The sequence below is a fragment of the Panthera tigris genome, chromosome B4 (assembly GCF_018350195.1).
Source record: "Panthera tigris isolate Pti1 chromosome B4, P.tigris_Pti1_mat1.1, whole genome shotgun sequence".
In the NCBI taxonomy this organism is placed as follows: Eukaryota; Metazoa; Chordata; class Mammalia; order Carnivora; family Felidae; genus Panthera; species Panthera tigris.
In genome coordinates this window covers 140,500,670-140,518,793 of record NC_056666.1, presented here as the reverse complement: position 1 = coordinate 140,518,793, position 18,124 = coordinate 140,500,670, and the positions used below count along the sequence as shown (strand labels likewise).

At 47.4% G+C, this 18,124-nt stretch overlaps 1 protein-coding gene across 10 annotated transcripts in view; it reads right to left on the bottom strand.

The window, feature by feature from the left end:
• Positions 1–18,124, bottom strand: part of PPP6R2 (protein phosphatase 6 regulatory subunit 2) — an 81,769-nt gene that overhangs the window by 20,339 nt on the left and 43,306 nt on the right. For 9 of the 10 annotated variants that reach the window (XM_042993625.1, XM_042993628.1, XM_042993630.1 and 6 more), the window contains exons 3-5: positions 17,062–17,304; positions 9,628–9,814; positions 662–799 (exon numbers count right to left, since the gene is read on the bottom strand). In XM_042993625.1, coding sequence (XP_042849559.1) covers positions 662–799; positions 9,628–9,814; positions 17,062–17,288 — 552 coding nt within the window. In that variant the 5' untranslated portion in view covers positions 17,289–17,304. Of the gene's footprint in view, positions 1–661; positions 800–9,627; positions 9,838–17,061; positions 17,305–18,124 lie in introns of those variants that run through there. The other variant, XM_042993634.1, reaches the window with a different exon arrangement.

The window sequence follows — 18,124 nt, the reverse complement described above, 5'->3', positions numbered from 1 at the left end:
CCAAACAACAGTGAACAGTTTATCCCGCACTCGTTTCCTGGCTCCTCTGAGACTCCTCCTCTTTTCTGGGAAAGAGAATCCTCCTCTTTTCTGGGAAAGCCCTCAGGGAGTTATGAGCAGCTCATCAGGCTGCGAGCCTGTCAGGACAGACACGTGCACAGACTCCAGGTCAAAACACAGGCCTGCTCAGGTCTCTGTGATTTCTCTGCAAAGAATCCTTGTCAGCTGGTGCCTTCTTCATAGGTAGGTGCCAGATAATAGAGCCAGGACCTGACAGAGCCCCTGCTCTGAGGCCATGGGGACACTAGGGTCTGGGGGGTGGTGAGGAAAGTCGTTTCCTTCCTTTCACAGAGAAGGAGCCCAGAGAGTGTCAGGAGGAAAAGGAACACTCTGCTCTTTGTTTCTCAACAGACTGAGGCAGTACAGCAGAAAAGGTACAGACTGCAGACCCAGCCTCAAAATACAAGCCCTGCCAAGAACCCATGATGGCCCCACGGGGAGAAAATCATGGCGGGTGGAAGGCTGGAGGTACCGGCCCTCCAGTGGTCTCTGAGCGCCTTCACCCAACTCTGGCCTCCCTGAGGCAGGCCCTCACCATGCACTCGGCCTGCACTCAGCCGACAGGGAGAGGGCTCCAGAGAGGAGGGGCCCGCACACTCACATGCAGGACTTCCTGCCGGAGCCCGGCAGGCTCCACGCAGCTGACAAGGCGCAGCAGCAGGTCCATGAGGGCCGAGGTGCCGATGTGCTGCAACACCAGGCTGACGAACCTGTCCTTCTTCTTCAAGAACAGAATCACCTGAAATCAAACACACTGTGCGTGATAAGCCTGACACCCATGAAATGCTTCCCCCAAGAACTCTCATGAGAAAGATTAATTTTCAATTACACTGAGCAGAAATTATGGAGACCCAGAAAAAGTTGTAAGACAGACCTTTCCAAGGACAGGCAGAGACCTGAACACAGGGAAGTCTATGTGGCAGTGGTGGGGGCCCATGAAGATCCCCAGCTAATGGAGAGCTGCACGGTTTGAGGCTTTATGCTCTGATGACACAAATATGCTCAGATAGCACAGCAGCCATTCAGTACTGCTCGTTCAGTACTGCCTCAAGTTCTCCCAACAGGAATAACCAGTGTGAACAGACCGGAGCAGAGTAACGTCGTCGCTGCAACCCCCAGACCTGGGACGCAACCCGACAGCACAGAGCACACGAGACAGCCAGTCACTGACAGGCCGCAGCCCGGGAAGGAAAGAGGACTAAGGTTCTACAAAGGAAAAGGCGGCGATGCATGGCCGGCTGGCGACCAGTGCCACCAGGATGTGGACAGCCGGGCATGGGGGTGGGCCGCAGGTGAGAGTGGAGATGGAGGTGGAGAAGCCTGGGTAGGTCCTTCTCAATCGCACGTCTACGAGCTCAGCTCAGCCAGAGATTAAGTGCCTACAACATGCAGGTCACCGAGGTGGACCCAGGCTTCTAATGGAGATGGGGGGGCACAGAGAAGGCCCACCTCGCTGAAGGACCCCAGCCATACTCATGCTGAGATGCGAAGAAGAGGAGGGGGAAGAAGGAAAAGAGGAGAAGGGAAGGAGGCTCTGTAAGGAGAATGAGTACACACCCCTAGAGAAAGCGCCAAGAACAACATCAGGAATGAAACAAGGTGCATCAGGACAGAGCCCATGGGTTATCACCAGGATAGGGTTAGTAGAAACGATTTCGTGACAATTTATGTAAATTTAGAAAAAATGAAAAATTTCCTTGAAAAACACACTCATCTCAAACTGACAAAAAGGAATAGAAAATCTGAATAGTTCTAGGAGCATCAAAAGAAACAAAATCTATAATTAAAAGCCTCCTCATATAGAAAACTCCAAGCTCTAATGACTTTCTAGTAAATTCTACCCAGTATTTAAAGAAAAATGATTTCTAATCTTACATACACTCTTCCAGGAAACATAAAATGAGAGAATATGCCCCATATCATTATATAAGAACATAAAACTTTGATTCTAAACACCTGATATAGGGAGCACCTGGGTGGCTCACTTGGTTAAGCGTCTGACTTTGGCTCAGGTCATGATCTCACGGTTCATGGGTTTAAGCCCTGCGTTGGGCTCTGTGCTGACAGCTCAGAGCCTGGAGCCTGCTTCAGATTCTGTGTCTCCCTCTCTCTCTGCCCCTCCCCTGTTCATGCTCTGTCTCTCTCAGTCTCTCAAAAATAAATGTTAAAAAAAATCTAAACACCTGATAAGGACATTGTAAGATAGGCAAATTATAAGCCAATCTCACTGATGATCACAGATGCAAAACTTCAACACATGAAAGAAAGCATAATGTACCACAACCAAATGGGTGAGGTAATACCATGAAACCAATGCTAGCTTAACATTAGAAAACCAATGGGCAGGATTTATGAATTAACAGAATAGAGAAGAAAAATCATATGATCAACTCAATAAAGACATCTGATAAGTTTCAACAACCATTAATGTTATAAAAAGACTAGGAATAAAGAAAATTCCCTTAACTCTGATTAAAACAAAAAAAATCTATAAAAAACTCATAATATACTTCATACTTAACTATGAAATGTTGAAAGCTTTCCTTCTGATGTAATAAAACAAGGAGACCCACTATCACCAGTTTGATTCAACACTGTACTAAAGGTTCTAGCCAATGCAATAAGGCAAGAAAAAGAGATAAAAGGTATAAGAATTGTAAATGACAAAATAAAACTGTCATCAATCAGAGATGACATGATCCTGTACATGGATAAAACAAAATGACAGATAAGTTATTAGAATAGCAGCTTTACTGATAATCACCAAAAACTGGAATCAGCCTCGCTGTACTTGAACGTGTGACTGGAGAAACACGTGGTCCACCTGCCCCACAGAACACTGCTTGGCAATAACAAGGAATGTACTATGGAAACACACAACGACCTGGATGAATCTATAGTGAATTATGCTGGAAAAAACTAGTCCCCAAAGACTACATATTGTATGCTTTAATTTAAATAACATTTTGAAATAACACAATTTTAGAAATGGAAACAGATTAGTGCCAGAGGCTAGGGATAGGTGAAGGGGTAGAGGTGAAGGAAGATGGAAGTAGCTATAAAAGGGCAACATGAAGGATCCTTGTGGTTTTGAAAGTGTTCAGTATCCTGACTTTGATAATGGATAAGTAAACCTATATAGGTGATAAACAGTACCAAACTTAATACACACAGACACACACACACACAGCTATAAGCAAAAGTGAACAAATCTGAATAAGATCAGTGGACTGTATGAATGTCAATATCCTGCCAGTAACGTTCTACTACTGTTTTGCAAAATGTCACCATTGACAAAACTGGGCAAAGTATACAAAGCACCTCTTCAAATTACCTTATACAACTGCCAGGTGAATCCACAATTACCTTAGTAAAACATTTTGATAAAAAAGATATTATTTAGAATAATATGAAAATATCAACTACCTAAGAATAAACCTGATGAAACATGTGTAAGACCACTACACAGAGAATTATAACATGTTACCAAGAGAAATCAAATAAGCCCTAACTACTCAGCTTTGTCACTGTAGCACGAAAACAGCCATAGACAATATGTAAGAATGGATGTGTTTCAGTCAAATTTCATTTCAAAAATAGGTGGCAGGTTGGATTTGGCCTGTGGGCCATAATTTGCCAACCCCAATCTAGAGCCAATGTAAGCCTAATAAAAATTTTGGTAGGTTTTCTTGGGAGAGGAGGGCTGGGGAGAATGTGGAAACTGACCCTCAGTCCAAAAGCTGTTCATTCTAGGGGCACCTGGATGGCTCAGCTGGTTAAACATCTAACTCTTGATTTTGGCTCAAGTCATGATCTCACGGTTTGTGAGTTTAACAGTATAGCCTGCTTGAGATTCTCTCTCTCCTTCTTTCTCTGCCCCTCTCCCATTCACACTCTTGCTCTCTCAAAATAAATAGACTTTTTTTTTTTAAAGTTGTTCATTCTAAAATAATGCAAAAGGCATGGGGCGCCTGGGTGGCTTGGTCGGTTAAGCGTCCGACTTCAGCTCAGGTCACGATCTCACGGTCCGTGAGTTCGAGCCCCGCGTCAGGCTCTGTGCCGACAGCTCAGAGCCTGGATCTTGTTTCAGATTCTGTGTCTCCCTCTCTCTGTGACCCTCCCCCGTTCATGCTCTGTCTCTCCCTGTCTCAAAAATAAATAAATGTTAAAAAAAATATTTAAAAAAAAAATAAATAAATAAATAAAAATAATAAAATAATGCAAAAGGCAAAAATTAGTAAAAAGAAATACTGAAGAAAAACAAAGTGAGAGGACTAATTATCAAATACCAAGACTTATAAAACTACGGGAATTAGGACAGTATTGCATCAGTGCAATTACAAACAGGACAACAGAGCAAAGTCCAGAAACAGACACACGATATGTGAGCCCCTGACTTATGATGGGGGGGGGGGGGGGGGCATTATTGTAAAGCAACTGAGAGAGAAGGGCCTTACCAATAAATGCTGCTGAGCTAACTGGACATCCATATTTAAAAACCAAAAACAAAAAAAACCTTCAACTGTACATCATTTACAAGAATCAATTTCAGGGTGCTTGGGTGGCTCGGTCAGTTAAGCACCCAACTCTGACTTCTGCTCAGGTCGTGATTTCACAGCTGTGAGATCAAGCCCTGTGCTGGGCTCAGTGCGGAGCCTGCTTGGGATTCTCTCTCTCTCTGTATCTTTGCCCCTCCCCATCTTGTGCTCTCTTTCTCAAAATAAATAAACTTAAAAAAAAAAAAAAGAATCAGTTAAGTAAATTATAGATAGAAATGTGAAAGGTAAAATAAAACTTCTAAAAAAAAATACAGAAGATTTCTGTGACTGCGGTAGAGAGGTTTCTTAACAACAAAAAAACCCACCAACCATAAATTAAAAAAAAAAAAAAAAAAAAAAGCCGAACAACATAAAAATCTGAACCTTTGCTCATTAAAATACCACTAATACTAAGGGGTGTGGGTGCAGCTAGCCAGAGTGAAAAAGATGCTTGCAACACAAAGTCAACAAAGGACTATATCCATGAAAACAGAACATTCCTGCAAATCAAAAAGAAGAGACAGCCTAACAGAAAATGGGCAAGAGACTTCCCAAAAGACAGTACCCAAATGGCCAATTAATATATGAAAAGGTATATATCCTTATTAGTCACCGGGGAGATCACAAATTAAGATCACAACACTATATTACATATACCCACCACAACAGCTAGAAGAAAAGAATGATAATATTCAGGGTTAGCAAGCAAAAGGAACTGGTAAACTCTGCTGGCTCAACCACTTTCATTCACTGTATCCATTCAAACCACATGCATGTCCTAGTTATGTGGTAACACCTAAAGGAATGACTAAAAATCTACACAGAGACACATGAGAAAACACTACAGGTAGATCAAAATGGAGTATTTAAAAAAAATTTTTTTAATGTTTATTTATTATTTAGAGAGAAAGACAGAGTGTGAGTGGGGGAGGGGCAGAAAGAGAGGGAGACACAGAATCTGAAGAAGGCTCCAGGCTCTGAGCTGTCAGCACAGAGCCCAATGTGGGGCTCAAACCCATGAACCATGAGATTATGACCTGAGCCGAAGTTGGACACTTAACCAACTCAGCCACCCAGGCACCCCCCCAAAAATGGAATTTTTAAAAATTTTTTAAATTTAAACTTAAATGAAATTTTTTTAATTTTAATTTTTTTAATGGTCAAGTTAACACCCAGGGCAAGGAAAAGAAACGAAAAACAGAACAAACAGAAAAGTACAATAAAATGGCAGTCCTGACATATCGATAATTACATTAAATGTAAATGGCCTAAATATGACAATTAAAGATAGATCAGTAGAACAAATAAAAACACATAACTATGTATTGTTTATAAGAAATTCACTTCATTTTTTTTTTTTTTAAGTAGGCTCCATGCTGGGCGTGGAGCCCAAAGCAGGGCTTGAACTCATGACCCTGAGATTAAGTAAGACCTGAGGTGAGATCAACAGCTGGACACTTAGACTGAGCCACCCAAGTGCCCCAAGAAATTCTTTTCAAATATAACAATTCACACACAAAAAAACGACAGTTATCCCTCTTTATCCACAGGGGATACATTCCAAGACCCCCAATCGATGCCTGAAACCATGAATAGTACTGAACTCTATATGTACTGTTTCTTCCTATCCATACTTACTTATGAAACAGTTTATGAATTATGCACACAATAAGAGATTAACAACAATAAAATAGAACAATTATAATAACGTACTATAATAAAAGTTATGTGAAAAGTTATGTGGTCTTTCTCTCTCAAAATATCTTATTGTGCTATATTGACCCTGCCTCCTGTAATGTGAGATGATAAACTGCTTATCTGATGAGATGCAGGGAGGTGAATGACCTGGGCACGTGATGTGGCATTAGGCTCCTACTGATCTTCTGATGCTATGTCAGGAGAAGGATCACCTATTTCTGGACCAGGCTGACTGCAGACAAGGTGGAACTACTACATGCAAATATTCATAGCAGCCTGATGTGTAATAGACAGAAAGTGTCAACAACTAACATGTCCTTCAAAAGATGAACAGTTAAACTGTGGTCCATCCACAATCTGGACTACTCCTCAGTAATAAAGAACTGTAAAGAGTCCTTATCCTGTAGAAACACAGATGGGAATATTTACATATAAAATAATAAAATATCTGCGATTTGCTTCAAAATAATCTGGAATGGGGGTTGGTAATGGGGGAACAGAAAAAATAAGATTGGTCAGAAACACACAACTGTTGAAGCTGTGTGAAAGAAACCCCAGGGTTTGTAAACTATTTTCTCTTTAAATGTGTGACATAATCGGGGCACCTGGGTGGCTCAGTGAGTTAAGCATCCGACTTCAGCTCAGGTCATGATCTTGCGGTTCGTGGGTTCGAGCCCCGCGTTGGGTTCTTTGCTGACAGCTCAGAGCCTGGAGCCTGCTTCGGATTCTGTGTCTCCCTCTCTCTCTGCGATCCCCCACTCATACTCTGTCTCTCTCTCTCAAAACTAAATAAAACATTAAAAAAATATATTTAATATGTCTTACAGGAAAAGAACAGGAAAAGAGGAACATCAACTAAATAATCAACAGTGGTTGATCTAGAGTATTAGAGGAGACCGTTCATGTGTTTCTGTCTTGTTTAAATTCATAGAAACGTGCTACATGTTTGTCAATATAAGAAATACCTTTAAACAGTGCATTTCATATTATTTTGATGCACTGGACAAGGGAAGAAGACAGAAATACTGTTAAGAAGCAGTAAAATTCAGCAAATATCTGAAAGTAGCAGAGGAATATTGTGAAGCTACAGACAATTATGAGCTGAGATGCAAGAGCCAGACTTGAAAGGTCTTTGGAATTTCTACCACTACCCGAGAGCCACCGTGACCCCCACTACCCATCAGTGACCCCCTCCACTACCGACAGCCAGCGACCACCCCTCAACTAGCCAACAGCCACAAGCCACAGTGACCACCCCCGACCGCTACACGACAGCCACAGTGACCCCCGACTATCTGACAGCCAGTGACCCCCCCCCCCCCACTACCCGATGGCCAGAGTGACTCCCTCACTATCCAATGGCCACAGGGACCCCGCCCCCACCACCACCGCCCAACGGACACAGGACACCCCTACCACCCCTACCACTCCCTGCCTGACGGCCACAGTGCCCCCTGCCCTCAATCCTCGCAGCACTGTCACTAGTGTGAGGGACTCCCTGTCGCATCCTAGAACCACTGCCACTGCTAGTAGCCTCTCTCACTACCTGCATTACCGCCACTCTTCACTTATGCTCTGACTGGTTCAGAAAAAGACCTGAGGTGAGGTAGTCCTCTAAGATCCCTTGCAAAGCTAAGATTTAAGGTCCTGTGAAAGGTATGTTCCACTGAACACTTACAACATGCCAACAATTTCTTCCGGTGAATGATGGTATGCCCTGAAGGTCACACCTTCTCAGAATCCCAGACATACACACAAAATTTGGGTCTGTTCCTTCACCAGATATTTGATGATACCGAACACTTATAGTTAATGTTTTTGGGACGTGATAATGCAATCTGCTCAGCAAAGTCTTGTCCCCTCCTAGACATATGTTTAAAAGAATTTTTTAAAGTTCTTATATTTTATTTTTATTATGTTTTTAATGTTAATTTATTTTTGAAAGACAGAGATAAGACAGAGCATTTGTGGGAGAGGGGCAGAGAGCGAGACGGAGACACAGAATCCAAAACAGGCTCCAGGCTCCATGCTGTCAGCACAGAGCTCGACTCGGGGCTCAAAACCATGAACCGCGAGATCAGGACCTGAGCCAAAGTCAGACGTTTAACCAACTGAGCCACCCGAGACGCCCCAGAAGTCCTTACATTTTAGAGATATGTACCATAATATTTTTGAAAATACTTATTTTGAAAAAGAGAGAGAGAAAGAGAAAGTGGGGGAGGGGCAAAGAGAAAGGTGGGGGGGAAAGAGAGAATCCCAAGCAGGCTCCATGGTCTCAGCACGGAGCTCGATGTGGGGCTCCATCTCACAACCATGAGATCATGACCTGAGGTGACATCAAGAGTCAGGCGTTTAGCCGACTGAACCACCCAGGCACCCCACCATAATATTTAGTTTTTAAAAAAATTTTAAGGTTTAGAGAGACAGAGGCGAGAGAAAGAGAGACAGAGACAGAGAGAGAGAGAACGCGCACAAGCCACGGAGGAGCAGAGAGATAGGAAGAGAGAGAATCCCAAGCAGGCTCCACACTGTCAGTGCAGAGCCGGATGTGGGGCTCAAATTCACAAACCGTGAAATCATGACCTGAGATGAAACCAAGAGTTGGATGCTTAACCAACTGAGCCACCCAGGTGCCCCTATACCATAATATTTATTAAAAATTATATGGTATCCAGTATTTGTTTTGAAATAATCCACTGGGGATGGTAGGAAGGGATAAAAGGTGAATACTAACCAAAACTGACTGCTGAGGCTGGGGGCAGGCAGGACACCACCACACTGATGGCCCTGAAGCACAGGCAGCAGCAAGAACCCACTCTGAGAAGACCATGCTCCAGCTAATGAAACAAATGCACTCACTATTTTTACAGAAGCCTAATGCTAGAAGTTTTCTTTTATTTGCTTTGAAACAGTTAAGTGCCCTCGACACATGGATACCTGCCACTCACATAAACAGAGCAGCAGATCTTAGAAGGTGGGCGTCCTATGAACCTGTCACGATGCAGGTATATCCCTATTCCTCATGCCTGTGACCGGTCAGGACAAGACATGCCAGCGTGCTCTGGAGTCCTGTGCAGCTCTCAGGGATGGCGGGAAGAGCTGCTTATTCCAGAGCCAGGCTGCAGAAACATCCTCAGGAAGCCACTTTCCTCACCAAATTCCAACTCACACCAGCAGCCCACACTGCTCCGCCTGTGTCCCACAGAACAGTCAGAAACACTGTTCTCCAAGCCCTAATGATACAGTTTGCACAGCGACAGCTGACAGAAAGAAATGTCAGCATCAGCTATGCCAGCCACCCCAAACCACACAAGCTTGACGGATTATTCACCTGCTCAGTCTTTCTTGCAATGAGGTTGCCAATGGTCTTGCTGAAAAAACTGGCGAGCAGAGGATTCAGAGGCGGCTCGTGGTCCAAGAAGTCGTAAAGAAGGTTCAGCAAAGTCTCATCCCCTCCTAGTCTGTCGTTGATCTGTGGCACGTCACACGTCAGCAGCTCACAGGCTGTGTTTGGATACCTAAGAGGGCACAATGCAAGCAACTGGAGGTGAAATTAGACTTCTCCAGCTCTCAGGAAGCTGCTTAAACGACCAGCCTCGTAGGAAGCAGGTCCATGGGTAAGACCAAAACACTCACAGACCTTGGAACGAAGTAAAAACGTGAATATTCTGTGACCAACTGGCATTTTTGACTACTACAAGCTCAATGCTTTTAACGTGCATTTTTCTTGCTCCTCATACCCTACACTCTGGCATCTCACAGTTTCTGACTCTACTGCACTCTCTAAATAACCCTTCTGAGTCTTCTGGCATCTCCTCTCTCAAAACCTCTGCCCTTACACCCACCTGCCAGGGCTCTCACCTCCTGTGACCACACAGTTAGTGACACCAAGGCCATCATGTGCACCCTCCCTCTGCATACCCTTCCTGTCCCAGCATACCAACAAACAGAACCAGCTCGTCTCTAGGCTAAAGAAATGCCACATCAGGGGTCCCTGGGTGGCTCCAGTCGGTTAAGTGTCTAACTCTTGATTTCGACTCAGGTCATGATCTCACAGTTGGTGGGATCAAACCCTGCGTCTCTCTGGGCTGACAGTGCACAGCCTGCTTGGGATTCTCTCTCTCCCTCTCTCTCTGTTCCCTCGCCCACTTGGGCATGCTCTCTTCTCTCTCACGCGCTCTCTCTCAAAATAAATAAACTTTAAAAAAAAAAAAAAAAGAAATACCAATATTGATGTACCAATACCAAATGATGTACTATTCACTTGATAAAAATGACCAGATACAAAATAATCTTTATCCCATCACATGTAATACCGTGACATCACTCTGCTCCCTGACTTACCTGATAGACGCAGGGTCACTGCCATTGCCCTGCAATGGGCACAGCTACCCAACAACCTGCCACATCCAGGACACAGCCCACAACAGCAGGGCCAGTAACAGTGCCTAGAGCCATATCCAGAAACATCTGGGAACGCAAGGGATCGTCCCATGGAGCTGCCTGCCCTAGAGCACATCTGGCACAACCCAGGGCAAGCTCGGCAGCTTCAGGCACATCACCTAACCTCTCTGTGTCATTCTCATTTGAATGTAGAGGTGCAAGTGCCCACCCTCCCCACAAGGATGAATATAAAACAGAGCAGTGCCTGGCACACAGTAAGCCCCGGGTCAAGGTCAGTCACTATGATCCTCCTGCTCCCGGCAGCCACCTGCACAAGCCCTAACAAAGGCCTGAACCAAAGAGTGGTCACTGTGGCCTGGCTAGTGAGGCCTGGGTTTGAGACCCTGGAGAAAACAGTTGGCAGAGTATGGCCACCACTCTGTAGTGGTGTAGTCATGTAGTCAACCACATGTGGAAGGGGGAAGAAATTGAGAAATCTAGGTCTGGCTAAGAGACGGGTGCTCCTTGTCAGCCCCAAGAAGAGAAAGCACCTTCTAGAGACCAGAGAAACAGGGCCGTGTGGGCAGGCTGGGTGTGATGGACATGCGGCATTCAAAAAGAGGTGTCCTAGTTCAATACGCAGGCAGGCCCAGGCCAGGAGAAGTGTAGGCAGTGCCCAGGGAGGGGTAGGAGCAGTGCCCACCTCATGGGATGGTTATAAGGGTTGAATGAGTCGGCTCAGCCCTATGGACGTACACTGTGAGACCAGCATGGCAGAGAACACAGAGGCGCCAGGGGCAGGTCGTCAGAGAAAGCCTGCTCAGAGTACAGGGCAGAAGGGCCAGGTCAGCGACCCTAAAGGCCAGAGCAAGACTTGTATCACACAGGCAGAGAGGTTCCCACCAGACTGCAAACAACAAGAGAAGACGTACCAATGGCACCAAAGAATCAAGTCCCAGAGAAAAGTATAGACTATTCCTTCAGGAGATGTTTCCAGAGCACAAGGAATGGTCCCAATCTGGTCTCCACATACAAGCAAATGTGCACACATGTGGCAAGCTGAGCTATAAGGCACTGACCCTCTAAGGTGGAGGGACTGAGATAAAGTACTGCTTTAGTTCGTTCTAAAATTTATGCAGAGAATAGGAACTCCAGCTAAGCATGGCAGATCAAATATACAGGCTTGTTGCCATTCCCTCTCAAATTCCTACTCCAATAACACAGAGGAAAAAAGACAAGAGAAGTGGAAATGATCCTTGGCAAGGCCCGGAGGACTGGTGTGGCACACCAGGGAATCGAAGTCTCAGGTGGCTACAGAGGGAGCACCAACTGGAAACCACTGGACACAGAGGCAACAGCTACTGGACAGGGCAGAGGGCCTGGCTCAAGAGAGGAGTGGGCTTCCTGACCCTCTCTTGCCAGTACAGGACTCAGAAATTATACCCAAGGGCACCTGGGGGGCTTAGTCAGTTAAGCATCCAACTCTCAATTTTGGCTCTGGTCACGATCTCACAGTTCGTGGGATAGAGAGCCCTGCACCGGGCTCTGTGCTGACAGCTCAGAGCCTGGAGCCTGTTTTGGATTCTGTGTCTCCCTCTCTCTCTCTCTCTGCCCCTCCCCTGCTCATGCACTCGCTCTCTCTCTCTCTCTCTCTCTCTCTCTCAAAATAAATAAATAAATAACCTTAATAAAAAGATTATTTTAAAAAAGTGTCTCTCTTTTAAAAGGAAATAAGGGCTGGGGCTCCTGGGTGGCTCAGTCGGTTAAGTATCTAACTTTGGCTCAGGTCATGATCTCATGAATCATGAGCTCGAGCCCTACATCAGGCTCTGTGTTAACAGCACAGAGCCCACTTCAGTTCCTCTGTCCGCCCCCTCCCCCCCCCCGCCCCTCCCCTCCTGGTGTTTTTTCTCTAAGTAAATAAATAAACTTATTTAAAAAATTTTATGAATAAATAAATATGATAGAAATTTTAAAAATCAATGAAAGGATAAGAAGATAAAATTTGAAGAAGCTTCTCAGATGTAGAACAAAAAGGCCTAGACAAGATATTAAGAGCAAAAATACGAAGAAAAGTATTAATTCAGGTGATCTAACACCTGATTGGAAATTGCAGAAAGGGGGGGCACCTGGGTGGCTCATCTGGTTACTAAGCATCCCACTCTTGATTTCAGCTCAGGTCATGATGTCCTGGTTCATGAGATTGAGCCCCGTGTCAGGCTCTGTGCTGACAGTGCAGAGCCTGCTTGGGATTCTCTCTTTCCCTCTCTCTTTCTCTCCTTCTGCCTGCCTCTCCTCTCTTTCTCTCTCTCTCTCTCTCAAAATAAATAACTTAAAAAGCTGCAGAATGAGATAAGAGGGAAAACCGGAAGGGAGAAAATTATCAAAGAAGCAACACAAGAAGCTTCCCTGTGGGGAAGGCCATGAATTTCTAGACTGAAAGGGCCCTGTGGTACCATGGAGTACCCCGCACAGGGACTGACAAGAACCCCAGGGCCAGCTTCACCGTGGTACGGATATGCAGCACTGTTCACAGCTGAGCCGACTGTTTACAAAACTCTCCTGGCTTATAGATGCTGCTTCTGGGACTGCCCTGCCTGACCCCGGGGGTGATCTCACAGTAGCAGGAGACTCCAGGACAATGGGACTAGACAAGGACCGAAGTGCCCCCTGGAGGAGAGAAAACCTGGGAGTCCTGCTGCATCTGTGCGGCTTGTCAGCAGCAAGGCCAGAAGAGGAGCCAACCATGCAGTCTTCAAAAGGACAGAAAATGGCATCTGTGCAGAGTCTAAGGCAGAGGGAGTTTCAAACAAGCGTGAACAGAGAACAATGCACCGACAGGCATCATCTGCAAACATCGCCCTTCACATCGTACCCCTCAGGAGGCTGCTAGGGAATACGACTCCCCACAGGAAGGAAACCAAAGACGATGACAAGGTCCCGGAATACGGAAGGTGGGCCTGGGTTCTCAGAGTGAGGATGGAGGGAACCCCTCTCCCCTCCCGCTGTGCCAAAACTTGCTGCGCCCCGCGGGGGCGGGCGGGAGGGTGATCCGGGCAAATGGGCTTAGCCAGCTCTCCTGCTCTGACTGTAGCACTGCAGGGTCTTCTGGGGGGTGTCCTTTCTGAGGGCTATCCTGCTGCAGCCCTGTTTCCTACCCAGCAAGCAGGTCTGACTGTGCAACTTGGAACAAGGAAGCCCACTGCCCAGAGTTACGGAACACACTCTCCACTGCACTCTGCAAGTAACTGCAGTGCTGTCTTGACGTCTGTCTGCTGGCTCTTTCGTCTGATTTCTCAAGTGGCTGAGAACGCAGCAGGCCAACTGGACAGGAGCCTCAAGAGAAAGACCAGGACCTCCTCATGGCTCTCAGGTTGGACCCAGTGGCCGAACCCTCCGCCCAGGGCTACTGCACAAGCCCTACCTGCCTGCAGACTCTGGCTTTATGCAGGAACAGCGGCTGCTGCCTGACCTCAAATTGGCACCCAGGGGCAGCTTCTCTGAAGCAGACATGGCTCCCACACATCCTCCCCTGGGTGGACAAAAGTCCCCTCAGAACCCAGCCTTTAGTCATGCAGGGGTGAAGCAGCTAGCCATGCTGCTCAGCCAGGTCTGCAGGCAAAGCCCTCGCTTCAAAAGCACGAAGGCCACAGGAGGCGTCGCTGCTGACCCCATCAGGCCGGCCACGATGGGCAGTTGCCTAGAGCCTTGAGATGCACAGGCAGTGCTTCTTGTACATCAACTTTACAGGAGCAGAGCCAGACTCACTCACTCACGCATGGTCTGTGGCGGCTCTCACGCCACATCAGAGCAGAGCGCCACAGCGGCTCCACTGGCCTGCAGTACTTCCTTTCAGAGCTGGTGTGCTAACTCCTGGCCGACGTCCCTACTTGTCCCTTTCCCATCTTCGAAAACTAATCTTGACTCTACTTCTTTCTTACCTACCACCTCATCCATCTATCCATCCATCCTATTCCTTTTCTCAAAAAGGAAATTTTGGTTTAATTTTAATTAAAATCTAACTTTGGGGCACCTGGTGGCTCAGTCGGTTAAGCGTCCGACTTTGGCTCAGGTGGTGGTCCTGCAGTTGGTGGGTTTGAGCCCCACGTCGGGCTCTGTGCTGACAGCTCAGAGCCTAGAGCCTGCTGCGGATTCTGTGTCTCCCTTTCTCTCTGCCCTCTCCTGCTCGCACTTTGTCTGTGTCTCTGTCTCTCAAAAACAAACATTGAAAAAATTTTTTTAATCAAATTAACTTTAATGTTTTTAATTTTTGATTTTTTATGTAAGCGATACGTACACCTGCTTTCAAACTCAGACAGTGGGACAGGGCCTGTAAGGTGGAGCGGCCTCCAGCCTCCCGTGTCCATCCTCAGACCCGCGGTTAACCTCCGTGTGTCTAAATAAAATACGGATGCATTTCTTCGTTTGCCACCCTCGGATGTTACAAACCAACCTCCCATGACGGAGGATGAAGACACAGCTCTCCTGCTCCCTGCCCCTCACCCTCTCCGCACAGTCAAGCCACGATTCTTAAACCCAGGGCTTAGTCTACCCCGTGTGACTGCGCAGACACTGCTTACGGTGGAGCTGACGTGCTCACTTCGGTCCCATTCGCTAACTTCTCTAAGTCCCCAGAGTCATGGTTTTCTCACAGCTTTGTTTTCTTGGCTTTGTGCTCAGGCACGAATTTTCGGACTCCCCGACTTTCTGACTCTGAACACGAATGTCTCCTGGCTCACTGATGCCGCTCCAAGATCCTTTTGCCCCGATCCGGAACACGTGGCCCTGCCCCTGCTCCCCATCTTGCCACCAGTGCCCTCTCACCAAACAGGACACATTAGGGGTAAGAGGGTAAAAGGGATGAGGGACACCCACAGGGACGCTGAGACAAGGGGCACTGACCAGGCATGTCCCGTGCACAACGGCTTCTATCCGACTTTCTGCAGATGGCCACCACAGCTCTAAACCCGCAGGCTCCTCACCAACAAGCCCCTGCCTCTGTCTCAGGCTCTCCTCTGCCAGCATCTTGCAGGGCTCCCTGTCAGAGGCGGTGACAGACCACCCTCACTGGGTGTCCCTAGACTGAATGTCCCCTGCACAGGCACTTCTCGTCACCCTCTCCAGCCTTCTTTTTCTCCTAAGACAAAAGTCAACAAAGACTTCTGTAAAAGTACAGAGAGTAAGTATTTTAGACAGTCTACGTTGTAACTAGCCAACTCTGCCCTTGTAGTCACCAAAGGCCGAGTGTGGCTGCCTTCCGACAAGACTTTCTTCATGGACAAGGAAATGTCAACGTGGTACCAATTTCATGTGTAACACAGTATTATCCTTTGGTTTTTTCAACCCTTTAAAAATGTAAAACTATTCTAGGGTGCCTGGGTGACTCAGTTGGTTAAGTGCTGACTTCAGCTCAGGTCATGATCTCGCGGTCTGTGGGTTCCAGCTCCGCGTCGGGCTCTGTGCTGACAGCTTGGAGTCTGGAGTCTGGAGCCTGCATCTGATTCTGTGTCTCCCTCTCCCTCTGCCCCTCCCCTGCTCACACTCTGTCTCTCCCTCCCTCTCTCAAGAATAAACATTAAAAAAAAATTTATGAAAAAAAATTTAAAAGAAAATGTAAAACTATTCTTAGCTTGCAGGCCATACAAAAACAGGATTTGACCTGTGGGCCACAGTCAGCCAACCTAAGACTTTACCACCATCCACTATCTGGCTGTCTACAGACACTGGAACCCGAGGGGTACCCTGTCTGCACCCACTCCCACGGTGTCCTTAGTCCCAGGCTCTGCCACTCTGTCCTATACTCTCATTCACACACCTCTGTCCTCACCCCCAGCCCTAGCCACACCACCACCGCCCTTCTGTCATCTCCTAACATGCTGGCCAAATGCTGAATGGAACATTTTAGGAAAAACTCTGAGAATGGTCAGTACTACTCACGACATGGCCTATTTCCTCTGATCCCAAGTCCCCATGGTCGAGCAGTCAGATGCCACCCCCACCCCTCCTGACAGGCCATCTCACCAGGCTGGGACCTACTTCCCGCCAGTGTGCAGTCCCATCTGCTTCTTTGTCATGGGGTCAGTCTTCCCTCGACACACGTGCCGACTCATGTATCGACTCAAGATACTCAGAACACAGCATAACTCAGCACAACTCACGATGAGAAATCACACACACAGAGATTCAGAAATCTCACACCTCACAAAAACAGACCCCACGGGGAGTGGCCTCCTTCCTTCTCAGATGGGGTAAATGTTTAAAGTGGGCTTTTCTGTCAGAAGCCCTGGCTCTGGCTGTCCTCAAATGCTGCCCGCCAGCTCCCTGCCTGCCCTCCCTGCAGCCCTGCCCATCTCTGGGCCCCCGCCAGAGCCTCGGTACATACTTGAAGCGGACCTTCTCCTCCATGTCCAGAGGTGGGTCCCGTGTGATGAGGCTCACCAGCTCCTCCATACACTGCTGCCTGCAGAGGAAGCCCAGCAGCTTCTGGTTCTGAGCCTTGCACTCCTGTAGGACGTCATCTTCGTCCAGTAACTCGCGCAACGTCACGTCCTCCTTATCCAGCAGCTTGTCGACATGGGACGTGGTGTTCAAGTCAAACTTCCAGAACATGGTGACGGCCACGAAGCTGCAAGCAAAGATTTGAGGGTCACTTCCCCCAAGCAGTGCGAATCCACCCTCAGAAAGTCTACACCAAAGTCCAACGAGTCCGTCCCCAGCACGAGCCAGGGCTGGAGGGTGCTCTCCCCGGGAGCTGCCCTCAACACACGTCCCCGGGTCCAGCTCCAAAGCCGGCAAGAGCTCCCCAGCATCCAGCGCTGAGCCTGCGCCTTCTCTGGCTTCCCTCTCGCTGGCTCACCTTCCCTGCTCTCCTTTCCCACCCGATGCTGGACATACCTTCAGTGCTCTTAGTCTCTTCCTCCACTCCCTGAGGCCAGCACATCCCATGTCTCCCATGAGTCAGCACTGGGGATGCCCCTCCACCCTAAGAAAGTTAGCAACTCTACAGCCCACCTCCTCAGGGTCCCACCCCGCCTGTGTGAACACTAGGCATCTCTCCCCAGTTGCATACATTTTTAATTTCCTGTATATCATGTTTGACATCTTAAAAAACCTCTCTGGCTAGGAACAGGCTGCCCCTCCCAGGACCAGCCAATTCTTTTTTTTTTTTTTTTTTTTAATTTATTTTTGCGACAGAGAGAGACATAGCATGAACGGGGGAGGGGCGGAGAGAGAGGGAGACACAGAATCGGAAACAGGCTCCAGGCTCCGAGCCATCAGCCCAGAGCCCGACGCGGGGCTCGAACTCACGGACCGCGAGATCGTGACCTGGCTGAAGTCGGACGCTTAACCGACTGCGCCACCCAGGCGCCCCAGGACCAGCCAATTCTTAAAGACAGCAAGGGGCGCAAGCCAGAGCATCACTGTGATCTACTCCATCCAGAGCA